Source organism: Lissotriton vulgaris, chromosome 10 (assembly GCF_964263255.1).
Source record: "Lissotriton vulgaris chromosome 10, aLisVul1.2, whole genome shotgun sequence".
NCBI classification, from domain to species: Eukaryota; Metazoa; Chordata; class Amphibia; order Caudata; family Salamandridae; genus Lissotriton; species Lissotriton vulgaris.
In genome coordinates, this window is record NC_141698.1 from 61,605,522 (window position 1) to 61,632,093 (window position 26,572).

Consider the following 26,572-nt stretch of genomic DNA (forward strand, 5'->3'; position numbering starts at 1 on the left):
TCAAAAGGTTATGAATGTCAAAGATGAACTGTTACTCAGGAAGGCATTATCCTGAGAGGTCCGAGAATTGTCATTTCAGGGGAGTCTGCGAGAACAGATAATTGAACTGGTCCATGAAGCAGATCATGGAATTGTTGACACCAAACAAGCGCTCAGTGACTGAGTCTGGTTTCCACATCTCAATAGGAGAGTTGAAAGGGAATTAAAAGGCCTATCATCGATGCAACTGCATGTCACCCAAAACTACTGAACACCAGTTAAACATGGCAGAGTTACCAATGTATGCATGGGAATGAATTGCAGTGGACCTCTTCGGTTCTCTTGACAACAAACATCACCTGATGGTTGATGAATATTCCCCATTTTCCATTGATCTAAGACCTCTCAGATCTATCACTCAAGAATGTGTCATTGAAATATTAAATGGCATCTTCGCGACCTGGGGTGTTCTGTCAATCTTAAAATCTGACAATGGCCCACCTTTCCACAGTTGAGAGTTTAGAGATTGTCTCAATCATCTTAATGTGAAGCGTCAGAAGAGCACCCCTCTTTGGCCACAGGCCAATGGCCTTGTCAAACGTTTCATGAGTACTCTAAAGGAAGCTGTCCATTGTGCTGTACTAGAGACACCTGACCTTAAAGCTGTCTTTTATACCACTCTTCGAGCCTACCGCTCGACCCCTCACTCGACCACAGGTGAGAGCTCTGTCTTCAACTTTGATGTTCGAGAGAGCCATTTCGACCAAGGTACCTCACTGGACCAACAGAAGAGCAAATACGGAGTAAGAAACACGCATGAAAGACTTGGATTGTAAGAGAAAAATGAAAGCCTTTGCGGTCAAGTGTCGACCTGCAAGAGATGTCACGTTTACGAGATGAGATCAAGCGCTTGTTCATCAGCATAGAAAATGAAAGTCTGATGCTCCTTATGATGCTGAACCATTTCATGTTGCGACCAGTAAAGGACACATGATGACTGCCCAAGGTGTTGGGATGTACATTACACTAGCCTCCTTGCAATTCTGATAAGTGGCTCATCACTCGTCAGGAACTGATGTCATTGCAGAGACTGGCTCTGAACGGCCAGTGAAGAACCACTGACTGCTGCTATTTCTCCATCATCAACACCATTTATGGACATTTCTAATGCCAGCACCAAGCTTCTGTAGGCACAGTCAGGATGTGTGATTCAAGCGCCACACAGACTCATTGACGAGCTCTACTGCTATACTTTTTAATATATATATATATATATATATATATATATATATATATATATATATATATATCTTTTATTTAACAGATGGGGAGATGTAGTGTTGTGTGAGTTTGTAAGGACGTCATTTTTGAGACTCCTGATGGACTCTGTTGAAATGTGATGTAAGCATCAGAGCGTAGTGAACTGAATGCGGAGTTTGCGGTTACACGCTGAAGAATAAAGACGTGTTACACTTATCCTTGTGTTTGGCGGAGTGATTGGCGAGTACCCAGGCTGGGAGGACATTACAGTTGACAGTGTCAAGTGCTTGGAAAGTGCCGGGCCCTCCTAGTTCTTAATTTATGGAGCGGAAGAACGGCCTTTTGTCTATGAGGCGGGCCGCGAGGAGCATGGCGGTCCTCTCTGGAGGAGTCCACTTGTAACATGTACTCATGGTGTTAAAGTGGCTGCATTCTTTGCCGCATGCCCTACTCCAGGGCATGGGCTCCTTTACTTATGCCAATAAACCTAGGTTTTCACATATTACCTGTGTGTCAAGTCATCTTTACACCACTTCTGTTAATATCTCGAGAGGATTGCAGATAAAATGTTTGCATTCTACATGTAGGAACTGAGCAAACGTGGCTTCACCTATACAGGTGTGGTTCCCCATTGCGAACTAATCCGAGTGCTAAGAGTCCTGGCAACATTTGCATTTTTCATCTCAGTGAAGTTAAGAAAGCATGCCTCTTTGGAGAAACACCCCCACCCCCCAAAAAAAATCTTTCATAACACTTAAAACACTGAAGCAATGTTTTCCGAAACAGCGCAATCCGCAAATGTGTGGTTTTTAGGCTGCCCGGGGCCTATTTATAATCCCAATCCACTCCTGTCGGTGAACGTAAATCGCGCCTTACAGATTCGCTGTGAAGCCCGCATGCATGCCCGCAGCCCAAACAACTAGGCCCTGTTTCCAGACCGCAGATGTCCCGCCCCAGTTAGGCCAGACATCCTGCGGCTGGACCCAGCTCCCACGTGCTGCAGGACGCGGCGGGGCAGAAGGTGAGGGCGGTGGAGCTGGAGGGGGTGCTGCAGCCGTGGAAAACTGTGGAAGTGGTGTGGATGGTCCGAAGCTCTGCGGTGGCGCGTTGGGGAGGAAGAAAGAGGGGTATATTACAGGTAGCGGCCTTGTAGAGTAGAGTGCATGGAAAGGGTGTGGTCCTTAAAGGGGACAGCAGTTCACCCGCTCGCCCATCGAGGCAGAAGGAATGCGGCTGCCCGAGGCCACGCAGTGGCCATTGAGAGGACAGGCACCTAGTCACGGAGGGCGGTCCCGCCCCCAGCAGAATGTCCAGCGCTTCCGCCTCACTGGTTGGAGAAGGCGGCTGGCCGGGAATCTCGTCCGGGCGGCGGGGAGGGGCTTCCAAGGTACTTAAGCTACTGTACCCCTCTGGAGAGCCTCTTTGCCGCCCGGACGCCGTCGTGTAATTTCGGGACACTCTTTTCCCTCCCCTCCTCTTACCCAGAGTGTCAGTATGAAGGGGTTGGGGGGCATTTTAATGTCTTGTTTTTTCGTTGCAGGCGGAGTTACTGGGCGATCCGGAAGAAGAGAGGTGCAAATGATGTACTTCAGCGGGCACATAGGGGTGCCAGAGCCTAACCTGTAACCTCATGGGAGGTGCAGGAATTCGTGTCGGCACCCCAGTAGTCCTTCGGGCGGTTGTGGGCCTGTGCAACCGGGGGTTTGCCTAGTCACGCCTAGCAATGGGCGTGTCAGTAGTTAATTTTATTGTACAGCAGTTGGGTGGTTCGCCACTGTGCTGTTTGGCTCAACAGGCGGGCAGGTGGCGAGAATGCGGCCTGCCCTGGATCGCCCGTAAGCTAACCCACCATCTTTACATATGTTGTATGTAATAAATCCTGCAGCAATCTTTACCCAAACGTACAAGTTGTCTGTGTTTCCTTTGCGGGTTTGGGTATGTGGGGGCGGGGAACTTCTTGTAGCCCTGATGTGACTAGGGTTTCCCACTCCCACAAAGGGCTGGTGAAGATGCTTTAAAATTCAAGATCTCTGAACTTGGCAACATTTTACAAAACTTTGCAAGGAAACCCCAAAAGGGCTGGTGAGAGCAGAGAAGAGAGGTCACTCGCAGGCAACATTTCCAGCTACTACTGGGCTGAAATCGAGGCAGAGGCGAGGGGGGAGGGGGGGTGTAAACTGCTTCCTCAAATGAAAACAAGCTGCAGCCAGCGACATTTGTTTCCAGGACTCTCCCTCCTCCCTGACTTCTCAGTAGGGAGGAATGGCAGGTATGTGTGTGCCTGGGGCGCCTCCCGCTACAAATGATGGGGGAGGGGAGCGTGATGGGGAGAGGGGGGGACACTGCCTCTCTGGAGAGCCGTCAGGTAAACAAACAGATTAGCATTTCACAGAAACTGCAGCCGAAAAGAAACAATGACGGCAAAATTCCATTTGATCTGTCCTAATTGAAAGAAATGTCCCTCGTCGATTCCTGGAATTCATTTCCGGGTCCATCCTGATGTCACGCGATGCGCATCGGAGGGGTAGGGAAGACTGATGCACCACTGAGCGGGGGTCGGGGCGCGTGCAGGGGGTGCCAGCGTGAACGTGCTCTGCAGGGCTCACGGGCTCCAGCCGTGATCCACGCGCTGCCACTGGCTGTGCCCATGATGCACAGCTGACCAGGTGTATACTGCCCCCAGAGGACACACGTGATCACTGTGCCCATGAAACATAGGTCCTCCACGCCGGAACTCATGTGCAGGCGCTCAGTCTCCCATGAAAGTGGCAAGAATGCAGGAGCATGCATCTAACGTGCCCATGAAACACGGACACATGTCAGAATTCAGATGCATGCGAATACTGTGCCCATGAAACACGGACACATGTCAGAATTCAGATGCATGCGGTCGGATACTGTGCCCATGAAACACGGACACATGTCAGAATTCAGATGCATGCGGATACTGTGCCCATGAAACACAGACACGTCAGAATTCAGATGCATGCGGATACTGTGCCCATGAAACACAGATCCATGATGGAACTCACGTGCAGGCGCTCAGTGTGCCCAAGAAACAGACATGTCAGAATTCAGGTGCCTGTACCTACTGTGATAATGAAACACAGACACGTCAAAATTCAGATACAGGAAGTTACTGTGCCCATGAAACACAGATCCACAATGGAACTCACGTGCAGGCGCTCAGTATGCCCACGAAACAGACACATGTTAGAATGCATGTTCATGTATCTAATGTGTCCATGAAACAGACACGTCAGAATACAGGTGTATGCACCTACTGTGACCATGAAACATATAACCACGATAGAACTCACGTGCAGGCTCTCAGTGTGCCCATGAAACGGACACATGTCAGAATTTAGATGCATGGGGTTACTGTGCCCATGAAACAGACACGTATCAGAAGGCAGGTGCATGGGGTTACTGTGACCATGAAACACAGATCCACGATAGAACTCACGTGCAGGCGCTCAGTGTGCCCATGTAACAGACACATGTCAGAATTCAGGTGCCTGTACCTACTGTGACCATGAAACACAGACACGTCAGAATTCAGGTGTATGCACTTACTGTGACCATGAAACACAGACACGTCAGAATGAAGTACAAGTACATACTGTACCAAACAAAAAAACACACCAGAATTCATGTGCAGGTATTCATTGTGCCCACGAAACACAGGTGTTTGTCAAAACTGAGGTGCGTCCACTAACCATGCCATGAAATACAAACTAATTCCATTATATGGAATACAGCGTCCACTTAACTCCAAAATTGAGGTTCAGCCTCTTACCACACCGTAAAAAAGCATTTCCAAACTTTTTAGAACAACACGCTTTTGCGACCCACCTTGCTTTAATGCACATGGGGCAGCCGATTTTGAATGCAATTAAAGCATCAAGTGGTAGCGCATTGTCATTTACAAACAGAACATTTTCCATTGGCATGGCCACTAAATTGCACATACATAGTTTTACTAATGAACCTATATTGCACACCTATGATAATGAGTGGAAATCGGGTTTCTGTGAATATTTAGCATTTGTGTCACCAAGTGTCTTGATCTCTTTTGATCCTATTGAAATCTCTTGTTTCCAGCACACCTAAGAATTGCAAAAAAGGGCTTAATTTTTGCTTTCGTAACTGCTGGATGCATACAGTTCATTTACAGGTATTGACATTGTGTTGCGTATTGCCAACAACAACATTCTAAATGTCACGAAATTCACTTTCAAAACTTCTCTCACTTTGCAGTCAGAGAAAGAAAATTAAACACCAATCCACATGTTAAAAGAATAATGTAACCTGACATTGGACCTTTGTCTCTGAATCACGGGCAAGCAGTTAAACACAGAATATAAAGGCATCTTTATTTATTGCTTTGACTTTCGTGACCCACCAAAAATCATCTCAAGACCCACATTTTGGGAAACACTCCCATACAACACAGCTTTACACCGGAATTGAGGGCACCCTCTTACCATAACCTAAAAACACTGCTTCACACCCCAGAATTGCGGTCGATCCTCTTACCATGCCTTAAAACACAGCTTCACACCACAGAATTGACTGCACCCTCTTACCATACCGTAAAACACCGATTCACGCCCCAGAATTGAGGGCACCCTCTTACCATACCCTAAAGCACATTGAGGGCATTTCCTTACCATACCCTAAAACACAGCTTCACACCCCAGAATTGAGGTCCATCCTCTTACCATGCCTTAAAACACAGCTTCAAACCACAGAATTGAGGGCACCCTCTAACCATGCCTTAAAGCACAGCTTCACACGACAGAATTGACTGCGCCCTCTTACCATACCGTGAACACAGATTCACGCCCCAGAATTGAGGTCCATCCTCCTACCATTCCATAAAACACAGCTTCACACCCCAGAATTGAAGTCCATTCTCTTATCTTACCATAAAACACAGCTTCACACCTCAGAATTGCGGTCCACGCTCTTACCATGCAGTATAACACAGCTTCACACTCCAGAACTGAGCTGCGTCATCTAACGATGCCGTAAAACACAGATTCACACCACAGAATTGACTGCACCTTCTTACCATACCCTAAAACACAGCTTCACACTCCAGAATTGACTGCACCTTCTTACCATACCCTAAAACACAGCTTCACACTCCAGAATTGACTGCACCCTCTTACCATACCGTAAAACACAGCTTCACACTCCAGAATTGACTGCACCTTCTTACCATACCCTAAAACACAGATTCACACTCCAGAATTGACTGCACCTTCTTACCATACCCTAAAACACAGATTCACACCACAGAATTGACTGCACCTTCTTACCATACCCTAAAACACAGCTTCACACTCCAGAATTGACTGCACCCTCTTACCATACCGTAAAACACAGATTCACACCACAGAATTGACTGCACCTTCTTACCATACCCTAAAACACAGCTTCACACCCCAGAATTGAAGTCCATTCTCTTATCGTACCATAAAACACAGCTCCACACCCCAGAATTGATGGCACCCTCTTACCATGCCGTAAAACACAGCTTCACACCCCAGAATTGCGGTCCACGCTCTTACCATGCAGTATAACACAGCTTCACACTCCAGAACTGAGCTGCGTCCTCTAACGATGCCGTAAAACACAGCTTCACGCCCAGGAATTGAGGGCACCCTCTTACCATACTGTAGAACACAGCTTCACACCCCAGAATGGAGGTGCATCCTCTCACCATGCCATCAAAGAGAGCTTCACACCCCAGAATTGAAGTCCATCCTCTTATCGTACCATAAAACAGAGCTTCACACCCCAGAATTGAAGTCCATCCTCTCACCATGCCTTAAAACACAGCCGTCATCCTCTCCGACAGGTAGAGATAGCAGCAACTTTCTTGATGCCCAGGAGGACAGTGATTACAACAGAGCAGGCTAGGCCCAGATTAGGGTAACAGTGGCACTGCTAAGAGGACAGGAATGTACGGGGGTAACACGGAAGGGGGAGAAATGAGTTAAACTGGGTGAGTGTAAATATCAAATAAACGGGGCAGAGAGAACCAAAAATGTCTCATACCAAAATTCAAGTGCACTATAAGAAAAACAGTGTTTACACCAGGTTAATTGAACAACATGATTCCTTTATTTATTTATTGAGTTTTATATAGCGCGAACATGACCCATGGGTATCAGAGCGCTTCACAATTACATGTCATAAGTCGTTTCTAATACAGCAGGTGTAGCAGTAGTAATATACACATGTGTCCGGTGCGTACCTTTCATATCAGTTTCAACAATAACAAGCTTAGGATTAGTTTTGGGTACAATAGGTATAGCAGTAGTATTATACATATGGTTCCGGTGTGTACCTTTCGTATCTGTTACAACAATAGCACAAGTAGGATCCATTAATTTTAGTAGTGTTCAGCCTAAGGTGCCATCGTAACTGTTGAGTTTATCCTTGCATACGTCATTGTCTTGTTAAGGTAAATATCTATATCTGATCTAATTGTAATAACTCTTCGATCATTGGTGCGGCCTGTTTTGATGTCTTTGTGATCTTTCCTGTGTAGGATGCATCCAAATCTGACAGGACTATGCAGTGCCTAGCAGTTAACCACATTGCATATGATGATCAATTGTTGTTTAGGGTAGGAATTTGCTCATTAGGAAAATCTTAGCTTCACTCTTGAAGGTTGACGTGTTTGGAATGTTTCTAATGTTTGGAGGGAGTGAGTTCCAGATTCTGGGGGCAGCTCTAGAGAATGCTCGGTCATACGTTTTCTTTTTCTGAAAGATTGGAGGTTTATATTTTTATATTTCTTTCAAGAAACCTGTTTCACAAGAGTAAATCTATAAACCCGTACCTAAGTATAACAAATGTATTTCTCACCGAGCATGCAATAATATTGTGACAAACTAGCAATGTGGGTAGCACAGTGCATTTGTGGAAATGCATCAGTTAAAACTTAAAATAACCCACTAAAAAGCATAAGAAATATCATTATACCAGGGTGTCCCCTAAAAATGTTTTAGTATGTCAGTCCAACAAATCATTCGTCATGGCAAGGTTGGGTCAAGTATGGGATCCTGTAAGTTATAGTAGATCATGTGCTGGCAGTCAGAGTTTCGGCCCTACTGAACAATGTAACCGGTCATCATCAGGGCAGAGAAACAATGAAAAGCCTCCAAGACTGGTATTGGGAGAAGACAGAAAAGGCAACAAAAGATTCCTCAATCATAGTCAGTCAGTCAAGATGACCCAGAACTCCAAAATGGGCTCAACATATACTTGGCTTTAAAGTTCCTATCATGAACTGGTTTTAAGTCTCTTCAGAAGAGGTTAACAAGAACACTGATAGCTGCAAGTCTGCAGCTGCAAACAATTATAACACGTAGTCAGGCAACCTTCCTGGTCAGCGAAGCGCTACAGACTGGGCCTTCAGGTGCAGGTACCCACTGTGCCCATGAACTCCAGCACAACAGAATTTAGCCACATGTACTCAGTGTACCCATGAAACAGGCATGCATGGCAGAGTTCAGGATCCATAACGGAATTCAGGGTCAGACCCCTGCTTTAAGTACACGCTCTTCCCATGTCCATGAAACGTGACACACTAGAATTCAAGTAGAAGATCGCATTATTGCCTTGAAACACATGTATGTATCAGAATTCAGGTTTAGGCCATTTCTGTGTCCCTGAACGAGGACACACCAGAATTCAAACGCATGCACTTCCTGTGCCCATGAAACACAGATATATGAAGTTACTGTGCACATGAAGCACAGTTATGTGGCAAAATTCAAATACACGACGGTTCTGTGCATAGGATCGTTAACAAGCATTTACCATGCCCATGGAAAACAGTTGTGTGGCATAATTCAGGTGTTTGTGCTTCCTAAGCCAGTAAAGCGCAGATACATTCTGGACTTCCGGTACTGTATTCACTCTGCCCATGAAACACAGATACATGCCAGAAGGTTGAATGCACCCATGAACCAGAACACACTGCTCTTGTGGAAAGTCTCTCTGAGTTCATGAATATGTCACATGACAGAATTCAGATAGATCTATTTAATGTCCATTTATTCAGTGACTTCCATTGTGATTCCCCATCATTTATTTCTTTACTTACATTAGACAAACTGTAGCATTAATTCAGGAAACTCACTAGGACCCAATGTGATAGAAAATATGTTGTGCATAATAAGGTATAAAGAACAATGACTTCTTATATGTGCAGTATTCTCACGCGTCAAATTAATTTTTAGTCCCATTAAAAAAAAAAAGCGTTTGCGGCAGCGGGAAAAAAGGTGTCTGCATACATATTGATCTATGAGATAATATTTTTAGCTGAGGACTTGGTGTATTTTTGAGATTTAAAATAGTCTCTCATGCAATCCAACGCAAGCACTCCACTAAAGGTGAAATAATAGATCAATTAGCCAATTACACGAGATAAGAGAAGATACTCCTCTGGGGGAGCCTAAACGTACTTTTATTTGTATTTTTTAAGGAATTGGTAGCATAGGTAGAACTGACATGTGCTGGCAAGCCAGACCTAAAAATGTAGTCCGCCACAGAAGAGAAAAACACTGGATATTAGCCTTAAAGAGATCCACAAACGGGCTGAACACAGAAGATGAATAATTCTACAGGTTAGATTATGAGTTTGAACTAATAAGACAACCATCAGATTACCTCATTAAATTGTGATAGTCTGGCAAATGTGAGACAGTGCAATCACAGAGAGTCACGTGAGGAAATAAGCTGTTCCATATTCATCATTCTCAAGTTCTCCTTCTTCTGTGTCAATGACTAAGTTCATTAATATGGGGACAGACTTTAGGGCGGAGTCTTGCAGCTCCTGTGATAGTGCAGTACCCAAGTTATGATCCTCTGCCGTAATTATTTAACAAGAAAAAGAAAAAAAATCAAGGAGGGCATAGATATACAAATCTTGTGGTAAGATATTTCAACGCGCATCAGTGTGTTTTATCATAATGTCATCTGAAGGCAAGGACAGCCTAACTAAGAGTATTATCTTCTACGAAGTAAAAATTTCTTTGCATTTTAATTCATTTATATATGGTTTATGAATATGTTCAATGGAATTCAGTTTTGCTGCTAGAAAAATAAATGTAACGAGAGAACAGCAGGCAGGTTACCTTTGTGGGCACACTCTAAAACAAGAAAATATAGTCAATTGTGGTAAATAAATGTAACAATGCACATTTTAATGTGACATCAGATAAAAAAAATTAAGATAAACACATGTCTATGCTTTTACTTGAACTTGCGATTGTGGTTCTGACATCTGTAGTTCTGCGACTCCCGCCTTGGTGAGCTAAAATGGCTATCTCAAACTAAAGTGTGACGAGACAGCATCAAATAGATGATATACATTATAGACAAGCCCAATGAAATTGTGATTTTGCAGAAGTGGTATTCACCGCATGATTATGGCTGTATAGCTTTTGCCACACAATCCACCAAATGATGCATCATTTGGAGCTTTCACCGAAAAAAACTTTGATTCTACCTCAAACGGATCACAAGTTACTAAAAAAAGCACCACACTCGGTGCTGCACAATGACACACCCTTTGCAAAGGTAAGCAATTCACCCTTCAATTGCTGCTTGCTGTATTCTGGTGTTAAACTGGTACAAAAGAGGTTTTGGTTTTTCCTGAACAGTATTCACAAGTGTTAAAATGACAATGAAGCAAAATAATACGGTTGAAGAATGTGGTGCGCTATGCCACACATCCAGCCTTCTATTTATGCATAGTTTAGTCAACCCCGCCACATAAAATAGACGACCAGTGCTGTATAATTCCAGTACTCCGCCTCTATCCTATGAGTAAGGGGATGGCTATGTCTGACTCTTCCAAAGCCATTCTGAAGGCCAAGGGTGTATATTGCACAGCCACATCCACCCCCTCTTTACCCCTTGCTTGTCTTGGGAACAGTCATACAGGCTGTGCTCATGGTCATCACAGACCAAGGTGGAGCAGCATTACTGTTTATTAATATCCAGGCTCCTTCCTTTCCAATTTACCCCACAAATCTGACTCAAAGACGTGCACAGGGTTGGCGCCGGCATGGGCATGGACACTACAGAGTAACATAATAGCACTAAAATAAACCTACATGACTTTCACATTCTCACTGAACCCACAAAACTTGATTCTGGCGGAGAGAGAAGTTTGCGCCCGAGCCAGGGTTCTGTGTGTTGCAGTAGATACAACTTCTACCAGTTGTACATACAGTATTTTCTCTTGGCTAAACCTAGCGGAATTAGTGTGGTCTGCACATTCGGAGGATGTGTTACTCAAAACAGGAAAACACACATGGTGTCGGCATTTACTAGTGCAGAATTAAGGCAGCAGCTTCCTGCAGGGCTCTTCGGCCATGATTGGAAGTGGCCCTTGGAAAAGCCTGCAATTTCCCAGAATTACTGTTACTGGAGGTCCTGGTAATTCTGAGGGCGGGGACGTTTCAAATGGAGAGTCTTTGTGGGAAACACACAACACACAATTCCCATGGCCCGGTAACTCCTGCTAGTAGGCCCAGAGGAATTTAAGGGCCACTCGTAATGGCAGCCTTCATGAACTCATAACACTTGAAATTTCAACTTCTATTTGAAGGGAGAGATGGCAAAACTGGAGAAGTGTGGCTCAATGGTTAGAGCGGCAGACCCTGATGCAGAGGTCTAGCCCGGGACCAGGGTTCAATTCCCCGCCTTGGCGGGTCTTGGGCTCAAAATTCCACGGACCTGATAATTCTCGCCTCGGTGCCTATTCCAATCATGGATTCCCACTCTGCAACTCTGGGCAATAGCTTGCATAATCTCCACAATGGCCCCCACAACGCTAAGGATGCCGGGCCTCCACCTTGGGGGTGCCCAGGAGTGGACGCCTCACAGGGAAAGCCAGGATGGGTTCCACAGCGGTATTCGTACAAGCGCCTTGAGACCCTTGCGGGTGAGTAGTGCGCTATACAAGTATCAATTTACATTTTTTTAGATTTTACATTTTACATTACAAAATCTCCAACTCACTGGAGACCAGAGTAGCAGCCTTTAGAAGGGGGGGGGGGGGTGCATTATTGGACGGAAGAAAGTAGGCGGTCCATTGTCCCTGGTTACCGGCCTTCCATTGGTCCAAAGACATACCCCTCTGGTCTTACATAGAGAACGCCAAAACCCTTTCCACATAGGATCACAACAAATACAATATCCTGCCAATCATGCACTTTTCACAATGTAGGGTGCTACCCATCCGAAAGTGGGCTTCAGCGCTCAACAGACAGTGTGAAGCACTTTACAGATCTGATGATACAAAATAGGCCAGGCTTCTCCAACGAGTAGCTTGTGAGCTACTGGCAGCTCTCCAGCTTCCGCTAAGTAGGTCTCCTGTATATGAGAGTGTGCATTAGAGACGAAAATGTGTGTATTTTCTGTTCTGCTATGCTGATGGTTGGTGAAAAATAGCTGTGTTTCAAAAATAAAATTAAAGCGAATACTTGAGTGATAAATCACATGGTGTTTGGGAGACTTTTTACGGATATTACCTTGGTGACGGGGGCATTGCAGCAATGGCCGTCCTATATTAACCTTGCGGAGGCATTCCAAATTGACAAATCCTTTTTGACATTACTGCTGGCAACCCTGCCAGATGCACTGAGGTGATCGCAGCTGGTAGTCCTGCATGGAGCGGCCTAAATAAAATCTTGTCTGACGCGGTCACTGTTACAACACTAATATTAGTAGCTCTGGATGATTTTCATTGAACATAAGTAGCTCTTATTACAGAAAAAGTTGGCGACCCGTGATATAAACACACACTGTGCTTACCAGAGAGAGCGCCCCGCGCAAGAAGCCGCCACCCATGGCAAGCAGTGAAATGGAGGCCGCGGGGAGAAGCCCGCCTACGCGAAGCTATTCCTCCCGCCAACCCTCCGTCTAGCACGGCCCCGCCCCACCGCCCTGCACATGTCAAAATCCAGTCTTGTACGCCGCCCGTGCCACGCGATCCCCATCCCAAATGCGTATCCATGGTTACAGACCAGTTCCTGGCACGAGCCCTGATAATATAGAGAGAAGGCGCTAAATGACCGTAGCGAAAACAAAATCAATTCATAACCTAAAAGCGGTTGTGGAGAAGCGCAGCATATTAACGCAGAGCCTTCGGGCGGGAAAGAAACTATAAATACTGGTTATTTCCCGCAGCAGGGTCGCCAATAACAAAACAGAGGCAACAATAACAAGCTAGAGCCAAGAGACAAATTACACCAGGGCAAGAGCTGGGAGTGAGAACAGCACACACATTCCCAAAAGCTCACACTCTGGGTACTACTTTTTAGCATTACTATGTACAATCTTTAAAAATGTGCAAACTGTGAAATGCCATATACAGTGGAAGTACCATCACAATTGCAGGATAAAGATTTAACATGTTGAAATAAAGCGCTTGACTGACTTTATAAGCATTCAGACTGAGCTAGTGTTTATCAGTGTTTACATACATTCCGCCAGTCTTTAAAAAATAAATATCTATAAAACTAAAGGGGGGGGCTGGGGTCCATAGTTTTTTCTTCTGTGCTGCCAAATGAAAAAGCTGCCGAATATCAAAGCGCCAAGTCTTGATTCCATCTCACGCCATTTTTTACTCCACCATCCAACACTTCCTGTCTCTTTATCTCACTCTTACAGGTTCTCTTTCTATTTTGCTTTGGGTCAAAGTACGAGGATGAAAATTAAGCCCCAGTCTCCAACAAGCATTGGCAAAGCCAATAAGTGTGGCCGAAGCGAGTTCGAGGGAGGTTTATTTTTATTTATTTGCTATTGCAAGTATAGGCCACAAAAATGAAAAAGGAAAAAAAAATGCCGTCATCTAAAGTTGGCTGCCGTATAATCGCATAAAAATTAGAAATGTAAAAAGTATTCATCTATACAACTGTTAAACAAACCTTCCAGCTGTGCCATCAGTTTTATTATTTGTGAAGAAGATTCAAGAATAAACCAAGTATTCAGATCGCAGGCAGCTACAATGTTACAATTCCACTTAAACTCTTCACTACAAACTTTAAAAAGCAGCGCAGGAAAAAGAAACAGCTGGAATTTAAAGCCAATATAAAAAACAAATAAGACAAAAAAGGCCCTTTGAACCAGCTGAGTAACGGAAGAGAAGGGAACTATGTTTACGCATATGTGGACACTGGACACAGGCTTTGTGCAGAGACTCAGTGTAGGGAGCAGTAGGTAAAGTGGGCTGGCCTACTGCTCGAGTTGGAGAAGCCAAATGTTAAGGACATTTCAACAGACCAATGGATGAAGTCTGCTGGCCAAAAGCCCTCTAGTTATGTATGTATATTGTGCATGGTGTTTGTGAGGAAATAAACAATAGTCTATCAAGACAAATAGTTGTCTCAAAGCTCAGACCTAAAAGTAAGTGCCCGGGTCCTTAAATGATTTATAGTTCCCACCGGAACAAAAAAATCCCTGGTTTCTGCCACCTGGAGGGTGCTCTTGCAAGGAACTATAAATCCCAAATTCTGCTTCCTTGACCTAGATCACCCTCTCTCCATTAACACAGGTAGAAGCATCTTCAAGCAACCCCAATGTTGGCTTACTCTCTTTCATAGGCCTTTAACTGCCCCATGCAGACTTAAAGCCGCGTGATTTAGAAGTAAAGTGCAAACCAATGGACATAAAAAAAAGACTCCAGCATTTGCCACCTCAGAGAGGGTTTCCGATCACATCAAAGAAACAGTTTGTATTTACATTTTTGTAAAGGCTTACCAACCACCCTGGAGCCCTCCTCTCCGTCACCCTTTTAAAGACAGGGTCCCCCCCCCCCAGTAATGAGGGGTGTAGACTTGTCTTCACGCCTTATTTTTCTGTTATTAAAATTCCATCTACCGGTCTGGACTTTAGTCGATAGTGAGGAGGTGAACAGCACAGAAGAGATGGCTTCAAGGCGCTGGCCCAGTGCACTTTTTCTCACAATGACCCAGGAAGGTTTCCCAGTTCAGACTTGACCTGACTTTCTTGCTGACCTCAGCAAGACATTGGAGATGGGTGGCTTCGAGAACCTTTGAGCCAAAGGTCACAGAGGTGAGTGTGTCAGGGTGCCTTGCAGGCCATCACTAAAGTCACCCCTGTCCAATGTAGACAAAAGTCACTCCATCAAAAGGTGGTAAAATGCACTCCATATTTATAAACTTGCTGTTTAGCCTTTTCGATGCGATGGATGGGACGTCGTGGTGGGCGTGTGCGTCATTTTTTTTCCGCAACGTGGCGGAATGTCCGCCGCGGCGAAGCGGAGATTTTTAATAAAGCTCAAAGGCTTATGAGTGTTGGAGCGTGCAACCCTGAGGAGCGCCCCACTTATGTAAATGTAGTATACTTGTAAAGCGCACAGCTGCCCCAGCAACGGGGCGTCCCGGCGCTGTATAACGCTGTGGAACCCTTCCTGGCTCTCCGTGTGAGATGCTCCTCCTGGGCACCCCCAAGGTGAAGCCAGGCATCCCAGCATTGTAGGGGCCGTTGTGGAGATTAAGCAAGCTATTGCCCAGAGTTGCAAGCTGGGACCCATGATTAGAGTAGGCCCCGAGGCGAGAGAATTATCGAGTCCGCAGACATTAAGCCCAAGACCCCGCCGCGTCGGGACTTGAACCCTGGTCCCGGGCCTTGTCTCTGCTTCAGAGTCTGCCACTCTAACCAGTGAGCCACACTTCTCCACTTATATTAAAGTCAAGTTGGAGCCTTGTACGGTACCAGTCCGGGATGCACAGCTGAAGGAGCAATTTGTGAACAAATATATTCCAAGAACTTTGTCCACAATTAGTCTACTTTATTTTTTTTCAGCTTTCATTCCATGTACCATTCTTTTCCAAACAAATTCAGTATTTAACCATGTTCAACGAACGCCTATCCTATCCTATCCTATCCTATCCTATCCTATCCTATCCTATCCTATCACAACACAAATACCAGCATTTGTAAACCCAGGCTCCGGGGATAGCGCCTGAGTACAGAGGCGCTAGGTGGCATTTTAAGAAGTATGCAGCTGGTTTTGCACGGCGGTCCGCCAGCTCTCGTCTCAACAGTGGTCCCTCAGATTAGAGCATGCAGGGTGATGGGGCACCCCCACCCCTCTTCACCAAACGCCCGAGGGTCTCCCGCCTATTCATTCTCATATATAATACCAAAGTCGACACACATTCTCCAGCAGAGGATGCGGAAGCGCGTGCCTGAGGCCTGGGAGCCCCGGGCCATCGCCGTGTTTGAGTAAGGAAAGCGCCACGGGCGGAAGAAGAGCAAACGGGGCCGGCCACAGCTCCGAGCGCGTCACCAATCACAGGGCACAGCAGGACGCACTGGAGCAAGCACAGCTCCACTGCACCAGGAAACAGCACTGCACGCCAGAGGGCACGAGCACAGAAGGCAAATACCCCCCTCCAGGGGTACAACCCACAGCAAACAGGGCAGGCCACAGCTCCGAGCGCGCGTCACCCATCACAGGGCACAGCAGGACGCACTGGAGCACAGCTCTACTGCACCAGGAAACAGCACTGCACGCCCGAGGCCACGAGCACAGAAGCCCCCCCCCCTCCCCCCCTCAAGGGTATAACCCACAGCAAATGGGGCAGGTCACAGCTCCGAGCGCGGGTCACCCATCACTGGGCACAGCAGCAGGACGCACTGGAGCACAGCTCTACTGCACCAGGAAACAGCACTGGACGCCCGAAGGCACGAACACAGCGGGCAAATACCCCCCTCAAGGGTTATGACACAAAGCAAACAGGGTCGGCCACGCCTCCGGGAGCACGTCGCCAGTCACTGCATGACACACTGGAGCACAGCTCTACTGCACGAGGAAACAGCACTGCACCCCTGTGGGCACGAGCACAGGAGACCAAATACACACACCTACACTCTGTGCAGGGGCGACCTTAGGCAAGTGCAAGCTGTGCACCTGCACCACCAAGCACCAGGGGCCACCACGCCAATATATATCCTTAATCTAATAATCCTTTGAGGATGGATACATAATTGCGTGGTGGCCCCTGGCAGGGATTTGGCGGCCTCCGGCTCTGCTCCACTTCCAAACACCCTGACCCCCCCCCCCTCTTCACTGGCCTCTTCACTCCGTCCCGCCCGGACCCCCTCTTCCGGGCCCCCTACCTACGCTCCCTGCCCAGAGCCGCCATGAGCCTAGAGCCGCCCCTGGCCGGAGGAACCGATAGCAAACATGGCAGGCCACAGTTCCGAGCTCCCGTCGCCGCTCACTGCAGGACACACTGGAGCACAGCTCTACTGCACGAGGAAACAGCACTGCACGCCCGTGGGCACGAGCACAGGAGACCAAATACACACACCTACACCCGGTGAAACCGACAGCAAACACGGCAGGCCACAGTTCCAAGCTCCCGTCGCCGCTCACTGCAGGACACACTGGAGCACAGCTCTACTGCACGAGGAAACAACACTGCACGCCCGTGGGCATGAGCACAGGAGACCAAATACACACACCTACACCCGGTGAAACCGACAGCAAACACGGCAGGCCACAGTTCCGAGCTCCCGTCGCCGCTCACTGCAGGACACACTGGAGCACAGCTCTACTGCACGAGGAAACAGCACTGCACGCCCGTGGGCACGAGCACAGGAGACCAAATACACACACCTACACCCGGTGAAACCGACAGCAAACACGGCAGGCCACAGTTCCAAGCTCCCGTCGCCGCTCACTGCAGGACACACTGGAGCACAGCTCTACTGCACGAGGAAACAGCACTGCACGCCCGTGGGCACGAGCACAGGAGACCAAATACACACCTACACCCGGTGAAACCGACAGCAAACACGGCAGGCCACAGTTCCAAGCTCCCGTCGCCGCTCACTGCAGGACACACTGGAGCACAGCTCTACTGCACGAGGAAACAGCACTGCACGCCCGTGGGCATGAGCACAGGAGACCAAATACACACACCTACACCCGGTGAAACCGACAGCAAACACGGCAGGCCACAGTTCCGAGCTCCCGTCGCCGCTCACTGCAGGACACACTGGAGCACAGCTCTACTGCACGAGGAAACAGCACTGCACGCCCGTGGGCACGAGCACAGGATACCAAATACACCCACCTACACCCGGTGAAACCAACAGCAAACACGGCAGGCCACAGTTCCGAGCTTCCGTCGCCGGTCACTGCAGGACACACTGGAGCACAGCTCTACTGCACGAGGAAACAGCACTGCACGCCCGTGGGCATGAGCACAGGAGACCAAATACACACACCTACACCCGGTGAAACCGACAGCAAACACGGCAGGCCACAGTTCCGAGCTCCCGTCGCCGCTCACTGCAGGACACACTGGAGCACAGCTCTACTGCACGAGGAAACAGCACTGCACGCCCGTGGGCATGAGCACAGGAGACCAAATACACACCTACACCCGGTGAAACCGACAGCAAACACGGCAGGCCACAGTTCCGAGCTCCCGTCGCCGCTCACTGCATGATACACTGGAGCACAGCTCTACTTCACGAGGAAACAGCACTGCACGCCCGTGGGCATGAGCACAGGAGACCAAATACACACACCTACACCCGGTGAAACCGACAGCAAACATGGCAGGCCACAGTTCCGAGCTCCCGTCGCCGGGCACTGCAAGACACACTGGAGCACAGCTCTACTGCACGAGGAAACAGCACTGCACGCCCGTGGGCATGAGCACAGGAGACCAAATACACACCTACACCCGGTGAAACCGACAGCAAACACGGCAGGCCACAGTTCCGAGCTCCCGTCGCCGCTCACTGCAGGATACACTGGAGCACAGCTCTACTTCACGAGGAAACAGCACTGCACGCCCGTGGGCATGAGCACAGGAGACCAAATACACACACCTACACCCGGTGAAACCGACAGCAAACACGGCAGGCCACAGTTCCGAGCTCCAGTCGCCGGGCACTGCAAGACACACTGGAGCACAGCTCTACTGCACGAGGAAACAGCACTGCACGCCTGTGGGCACGAGCACAGGATACCAAATACACCCACCTATACCCGGTGAAACCAACAGCAAACACGGCAGGCCACAGTTCCGAGCTTCCGTCGCCGCTCACTGCAGGATACACTGGAGCACAGCTCTACTTCACGAGGAAACAGCACTGCACGCCCGTGGGCATGAGCACAGGAGACCAAATACACACACCTACACCCGGTGAAACCGACAGCAAACACGGCAGGCCACAGTTCCGAGCTCCAGTCGCCGGGCACTGCAAGACACACTGGAGCACAGCTCTACTGCACGAGGAAACAGCACTGCACGCCTGTGGGCACGAGCACAGGATACCAAATACACCCACCTATACCCGGTGAAACCAACAGCAAACACGGCAGGCCACAGTTCCGAGCTCTCGTCACCGGGCACTGCAGGACACACTGGAGCACAGCTCTACTGCACAAGGAAACAGCACTGTATGCACAGGGGCAAGAGCACAGAGGGCAAATACCCACCTCCAGGGGTATAACGCAAAGCATAGAGGGCATGCCAGACCACACGATGGAGGCACAGTAAAGGAAAAACACTGCACACTCGGGGCACTGCAAGACCATCAATGGACCTACAGCCCTCAACAAACAGGAAGGAGCAGGCAGCTCTGTGCAGGTGCCAGAGTCACCAACAAACACCAGGCACAGCAGGACACACCATGGAGACACAGTAAAGGAAAGACACTGCACACCCGGCTGCACACAGAGCGCTGCAAGGTCAGCAACAGAGGAACAGCCCTCAACAAACAGGAAGGAACAGGCAGCTCTGGGCAGGTGTCAGTGTCAACAACAAACAGCTGGCCACACTATGGAGACGCAGTAAAGGGAAGAGACTGCACACCCACAGCACTGCAAGATCAACAGAGCTGCAGCCCTCAACAAACAGGAAGGAACAGGCAGCTCTGGGCAGGTGTCAGTGTCAACAACAAACAGCTGGCCACACTATGGAGACACAGTAAAGGGAAGAGACTGCACACCCACAGCACTGCAAGATCAACAGAGCTGCAGCCCTCAACAAACAGGAAGGAACAGGCAGCTCTGGGCAGGTGTCAGTGTACAGCTGGCCACACTATGGAGACGCAGTAAAGGGAAGAGACTGCACACCCACAGCACTACAAGATCAACAGAGCTACAGCCCTCAACAACAAGCAGCTGGCCACACTATGGAGACACAGTAAAGGGAAGAGACTGCACACCCACAGCACTGCAAGATCAACAGAGCTACAGCCCTCAACAACAAGCAGCTGGCCACACTATGGAGACACAGTAAAGGGAAGTGACTGCACACCCACCGCCCTGCAAGATCAACAGAGCTGCAGCCCTCAACAAACAGGAAGGAACAGGCAGCTCTGGACAGGTGTCAGTGTACAGCTGGCCACACTATGGAGACGCAGTAAAGGGAAGAGACTGCACACCCACAGCACTGCAAAATCACCAGAGCTACAGCCCTCAACAAACAGGAGGGAACAGGCAGCTCTGGGCAGGTGTCAGTGTCAACAACAAACAGCTGGTCACACTATGGAGACACAGTAAAGGGAAGAGACTGCACACCCACAGCACTGCAAGATCAACAGAGCTACAGCCCTCAACAAACCGGAGGGAACAGGCAGCTCTGGATAGGTGCCAGTGTCAACAAACACCAGGCACAGCAGGACACACCAAAGGACAGGACACTGCACACCAAGGGCACCTTCAGGGCACAACCAAGGGAGCTCCAGCTTCAGCCCAGACCAAGCAGTCCTGGGCAGACATCAACAATAACACAGGGCACAGCCGGAGTCACAGGCGGGCAGGCACTGCACAGCTGTGGCCACCCTCAGAGCCACAGCCGGAGCAGGCAGGGAAATACAGGCAGCCGGGGGCGGATCTCACTGGCTACTCCGGCGCTCACCTAGGGGAAGGGTATGTTCGGCTTCAAGGGCACAGGGGGCGGGGGGGGGAGGCTGCACACTGAAGCTCACTCACAGCCCTACAGAAGGAACGCCAAAGAAGGAGCCCGGAGCGAACAGGATGCCCTGAGCAGAGGGCAGCATGAGCAGGGGACCCCGGCGGACCAGGTTCACTGCACACTCGCAGCAGAGCACACGGCGTGTCAGAGGCACAGCTGACGGCAACATGGAAAGGCCTGAGCACCGAGCAGGCGTTGAGCGCCAGATACAACTGGGCACACTTGCAGCACTGCACATCAAGGCGTTCACTGACAGCACCAGGGACCCGCCCCCGTAAACCACACCCTCAGGGCATGCATACCCGCAGCAGCTCACAGGGTAAAAGCAAAGAGACGAGGAAGGCCCAGCAGCCTTGGGGTGTGCCTGCTACGCAGCACCTACAGGCACCACCCACTAGAAGCAGTAGTACATCCTGGATTCAGCACTTAATTTGTGGCGGTTCTTGGTGGTGGTGGGCGCCGACACTTGTTAATGGGGACCAATAAGTAATTTTCATCAGACTGCCCCAGAGCAAGAGAGAGAAAAAAGAAGGAAGAGAAAGATAGGGAACTATAACATACCATATGTATTTGTAAAGCACAAGTTCACCCATGTGCATCCTAGCGCTGAATAACAGATGTTTCTTCTTACCCAGATCAATGGTACTCATTTTATCGGCCTCCGAAGGATGAAAGGCTGAGTGGACCCGTTTGGATTTGAACCTGTGACCACAAGGTCAAACACAGGCCCCTGCAGTGAAACTAAATACAGGCAGGAACAAGGATGAAAAAGAACCTGCAGTAGTGAGGTAAACAGACAGGAAGTGAAGAGCAGGGTGGCAGAAGAAAGAGGTAGGAGGTGGAATCCAGACTCAGCAACAATGGTGTCCAGCAACCCCCCTACTCAGCAGCAGACCCCCCACGTATGGAGTTTTTTAAAAATAAATTAAATACTTCTTGAGTTCACACTTCTTGAGAGAGCCTCACAGCACCTCTCCAAACATTGCAATCGGATGCTACCGGTCAGAAGCACCCAAGATAAACTAACCCATCACACCCACCAATCACATGTAACTCAGAGCACATCAGCCTCCAGGACCATTAGTACAACAAGCTCGACGGGTCACTCTTACCTTGACACTGGAATCCTTGCTTTCCAAATCCCCTGTAACAAAAGAAATATTCAGATGTTTAGAGATGTAATAGCCCCCCAGATCTGAGCCATCCCAACCATATCGGCACATACTGATCAACCACTTAAATACCCCAGCATCTCAGCCACTAACCTAACACAGTCAGTAATAGACACCCTGTGTCCCCAGGTACCCAACATGCCAGTACTGCACTCTCAAATTCAACCCACAAATCACAGAAACGCACACTACCATCCACACAAACATTGAAGCACATATGCTGCAAGCACAACAAACACCGCTGCATTGTATACTGCCGGAACCACAAACGTGCAAGCAATGTGTGCTGAATGCACCACATATATACAACACTGTACACTGGCAGCTGTGAGAGGATCAAAAGAATGTATACAGTCAATGCTACATATAAACAAACGCCATTTGCTGCCGGCTCCACAAATATGCCAATACAATTTAATTCAAGTTTATTTGCATAGTTAATAAACATAATAGCATACAGTTGCTAAAAAAAAAGAATAAACATTTCTTATGTGTTAATTTAAGATACAGGGAAAAAAACTTTTCTTTGGTAAGGTAGTCATCAATTAAAAATTGCTTCCATTTGAACGGTTGTAAAAATCCCTTTCAAATACACTCATTTGTGGTCACAAAAGTAAAACATAAAAACGTTTTCAGAACTGTAAAATCACCTATTTAAAAGTCTCCACAGTTCAGTTTTATTGTGTGTCGAAATGTAGGCGCCCTCAAGCCCCTACTGCCCCAGTGGCACCTTCCCAGGGGTTTGCAAAGGATAGTTTTAATGTTCGATTGAACCTCCTATTAGGGTCATAGCGTGCACTGAATTAGTGCCAATATAAAGTGCGAGTGGCTTATGACGTTCTTAAGAGTAGCCTGTCCTCGCTCCTTCATTGGCCCAGATCTTAGCCCGAGTTTGTTCGTTCACGGGTAAAGTGCAAGTGACTTGTGCAAACCAGTGTTCTTTAAAAGGAAGCCAGTCCCTGCTGCTTCGTTGGCCTTCTAAAAGCAAGGTATAAAGTGCAGGTGAGTTGTGCTGTTGGACGCTCCTGAGAGACGCTTGAGCTTGCGCGCTCACGGGTGAAGTGCAAGTGACTTGTGCATATGTGAATACTGTGGATTCCCATCACTACATGTACATAAATATTGAATAAGGCCAGAACCACAAACATCCAGCCAATGTACACTACCAGCATTGCAACGACAGGAGGCCTAACAATATACGCTGCAAGGGTCTCAAACACCACAAGAATGTACACTACCAGCATTGCAATGACCAGAGGCTTACACGTCCCAACAATGCACGCTCCAAGGGCCTCAAATACCAGAACAATGTACACCACCAGCATTGCAACGATCCAAGGCCGTACATGTCCCAACAATGCACACTGCACAGGCCTCAAATACCACAACAATGTACACTACCAGCATTGCAATGACCAGAGGCTTACACGTCCAAACAATGCATGCTCCAAGGGCCTCAAATACCAGAACAATGTACACCACCAGCATTGCAACGATCCAAGGCCGTACATGTCCCAACAATGCACACTGCACAGGCCTCAAATACCACAACAATGTACACTACCAGCATTGCAATGACCAGAGGCTTACACGTCCAAACAATGCACGCTCCAAGGGCCTCAAATACCAGAACAATGTACACCACCAGCATTGCAACGATCCAAGGCCGTACATGTCCCAACAATGCACACTGCACAGGCCTCAAATACCACAACAATGTACACTACCAGCATTGCAATGACCAGAGGCTTACACGTCCAAACAATGCATGCTCCAAGGGCCTCAAATACCAGAACAATGTACACCACCAGCATTGCAACGATCCAAGGCCGTACATGTCCCAACAATGCACACTGCACAGGCCTCAAATACCACAACAATGTACACTACCAGCATTGCAATGACCAGAGGCTTACACGTCCAAACAATGCATGCTCCAAGGGCCTTAAATACCAGAACAATGTACACCACCAGCATTGCAACGATCCAAGGCCGTACATGTCCCAACAATGCACACTGCACAGGCCTCAAATACCACAACAATGTACACTACCAGCATTGCAACGATCCAAGGCGGTACATGTCCCAACAATGCACACTGCACAGGCCTCAAATACCACAAAAATGTACACTACCAGCTTTGCAGCAATCCAAGGCCATACATGTCCAAACAATGCACACTGCACAGGCCTCAAATACCGCAACAATGTACACTACCAGCATTGCAACGATCCAAGGCGGTACATATCCCAACAATGCACACTGCACAGGCCTCAAATACCACAAAAATGTACACTACCAGCTTTGCAGCAATCCAAGGCCATACATGTCCAAACAATGCACACTGCAAGGGCCTCGAATACCGCAACAATGTACACTACCAGCATTGCAACGATCCAAGGCCGTACATGTCCCAACAATGCACACTGCAAGGGCCTCGAATACCGCAACAATGTACACTACCAGCATTGCAACGATCCAAGGCCGTACATGTCCCAACAATGCACACTGCACCGGCCTCATATACCACAACAATGTACACTACCAGCATTGCAAGGATCCAAGGCCGTACATGTCCAAACAATGCACGCTGCAAGGGCCTCGAATACGGCAACAATGTACACTACCAGCATTGCAACAAACCGAGGGCTTACATGTCCCAACAATTATTCAGAAAAGGGGGTGGTGATGAACAGAGTGTCTGAATTAAGCAGACCACTCTTACCCAGTCCAAAGATCAGGGCTTGATCCATCACCGTTTTTCAGCTCACTGCACCATCCCAGCTCAGAACTTGGCTATATGCAAATTAGTCCGACCCTGGCCCAGTGCATCATGGGAACAGGGCAGACCAAACTACCAAGCCAATTCTTATACTGGGAAGGAAACAAGCTACCGGGGACCGGTTTCTGGCATTTCAGCCGTCTTCGGCCCGGCTTGCTTGAATCCTGATGGTGCAATGAGCTAAGGACTCACATCTGAGTATACCCTTCCACGCTTATGGTGGACAAAAATTATTCAGAAAAGGGGGTGGTGATGAACAGAGTGTCTGAATTAAGCAGACCACTCTTACCCAGTCCAAAGATCAGGGCTTGATCCATCACCGTTTTTCAGCTCACTGCACCATCCCAGCTCAGAACTTGGCTATATGCAAATTAGTCTGACCCTAGCCCCGTGCATCATGGGAACAGGGCAGACCAAACTACCAAGCCAATTCTTATACTGGGAAGGAAACAAGCTACCGGGGACCGGTTTCTGGCATTTCAGCCGTCTTCGGCCCGGCTTGCTTGAATCCTGATGGTGCAATGAGCTAGGGACTCACATCTGAGTATACCCTTCCACGTTTATGGTGGACAAAAATTATTCAGAAAAGGGGGTGGTGATGAACAGAGTGTCTGAATTAAGCAGACCACTCTTACCCAGTCCAAAGATCAGGGCTTGATCCATCACCGTTTTCCAGCTCACTGCACCATCCCAGCTCAGAACTTGGCTATATGCAAATTAGTCTGACCCTGGCCCAGTGCATCATGGGAACAGGGCAGACCAAACTACCAAGCCAATTCTTATACTGGGAAGGAAACAAGCTACCGGGGACCGGTTTCTGGCATTTCAGCCGTCTTCGGCCCGGCTTGCTTGAATCCTGATGGTGCAATGAGCTAAGGACTCACATCTGAGTATACCCTTCCACGCTTATGGTGGACAAAAATTATTCAGAAAAGGGGGTGGTGATGAACAGAGTGTCTGAATTAAGCAGACCACTCTTACCCAGTCCAAAGATCAGGGCTTGATCCATCACCGTTTTTCAGCTCACTGCACCATCCCAGCTCAGAACTTGGCTATATGCAAATTAGTCTGACCCTAGCCCCGTGCATCATGGGAACAGGGCAGACCAAACTACCAAGCCAATTCTTATACTGGGAAGGAAACAAGCTACCGGGGACCGGTTTCTGGCATTTCAGCCGTCTTCGGCCCGGCTTGCTTGAATCCTGATGGTGCAATGAGCTAGGGACTCACATCTGAGTATACCCTTCCACGTTTATGGTGGACAAAAATTATTCAGAAAAGGGGGTGGTGATGAACAGAGTGTCTGAATTAAGCAGACCACTCTTACCCAGTCCAAAGATCAGGGCTTGATCCATCACCGTTTTTCAGCT

General features: G+C 48.3%; 1 protein-coding gene across 2 annotated transcripts in view; it reads right to left on the reverse strand.

Moving 5' to 3' along the window:
• The window catches only part of PRKCB (protein kinase C beta), a 963,846-nt gene that overhangs the window by 919,367 nt on the left and 17,907 nt on the right, over window positions 1-26,572 (reverse strand). For both annotated transcript variants that reach the window (XM_086940462.1, XM_086940461.1), the window contains exon 2: window positions 22,361-22,392. In XM_086940462.1, the coding sequence (XP_086796588.1) occupies window positions 22,361-22,392 (32 nt within the window). The remainder of the gene's footprint in view (window positions 1-22,360; window positions 22,393-26,572) is intronic.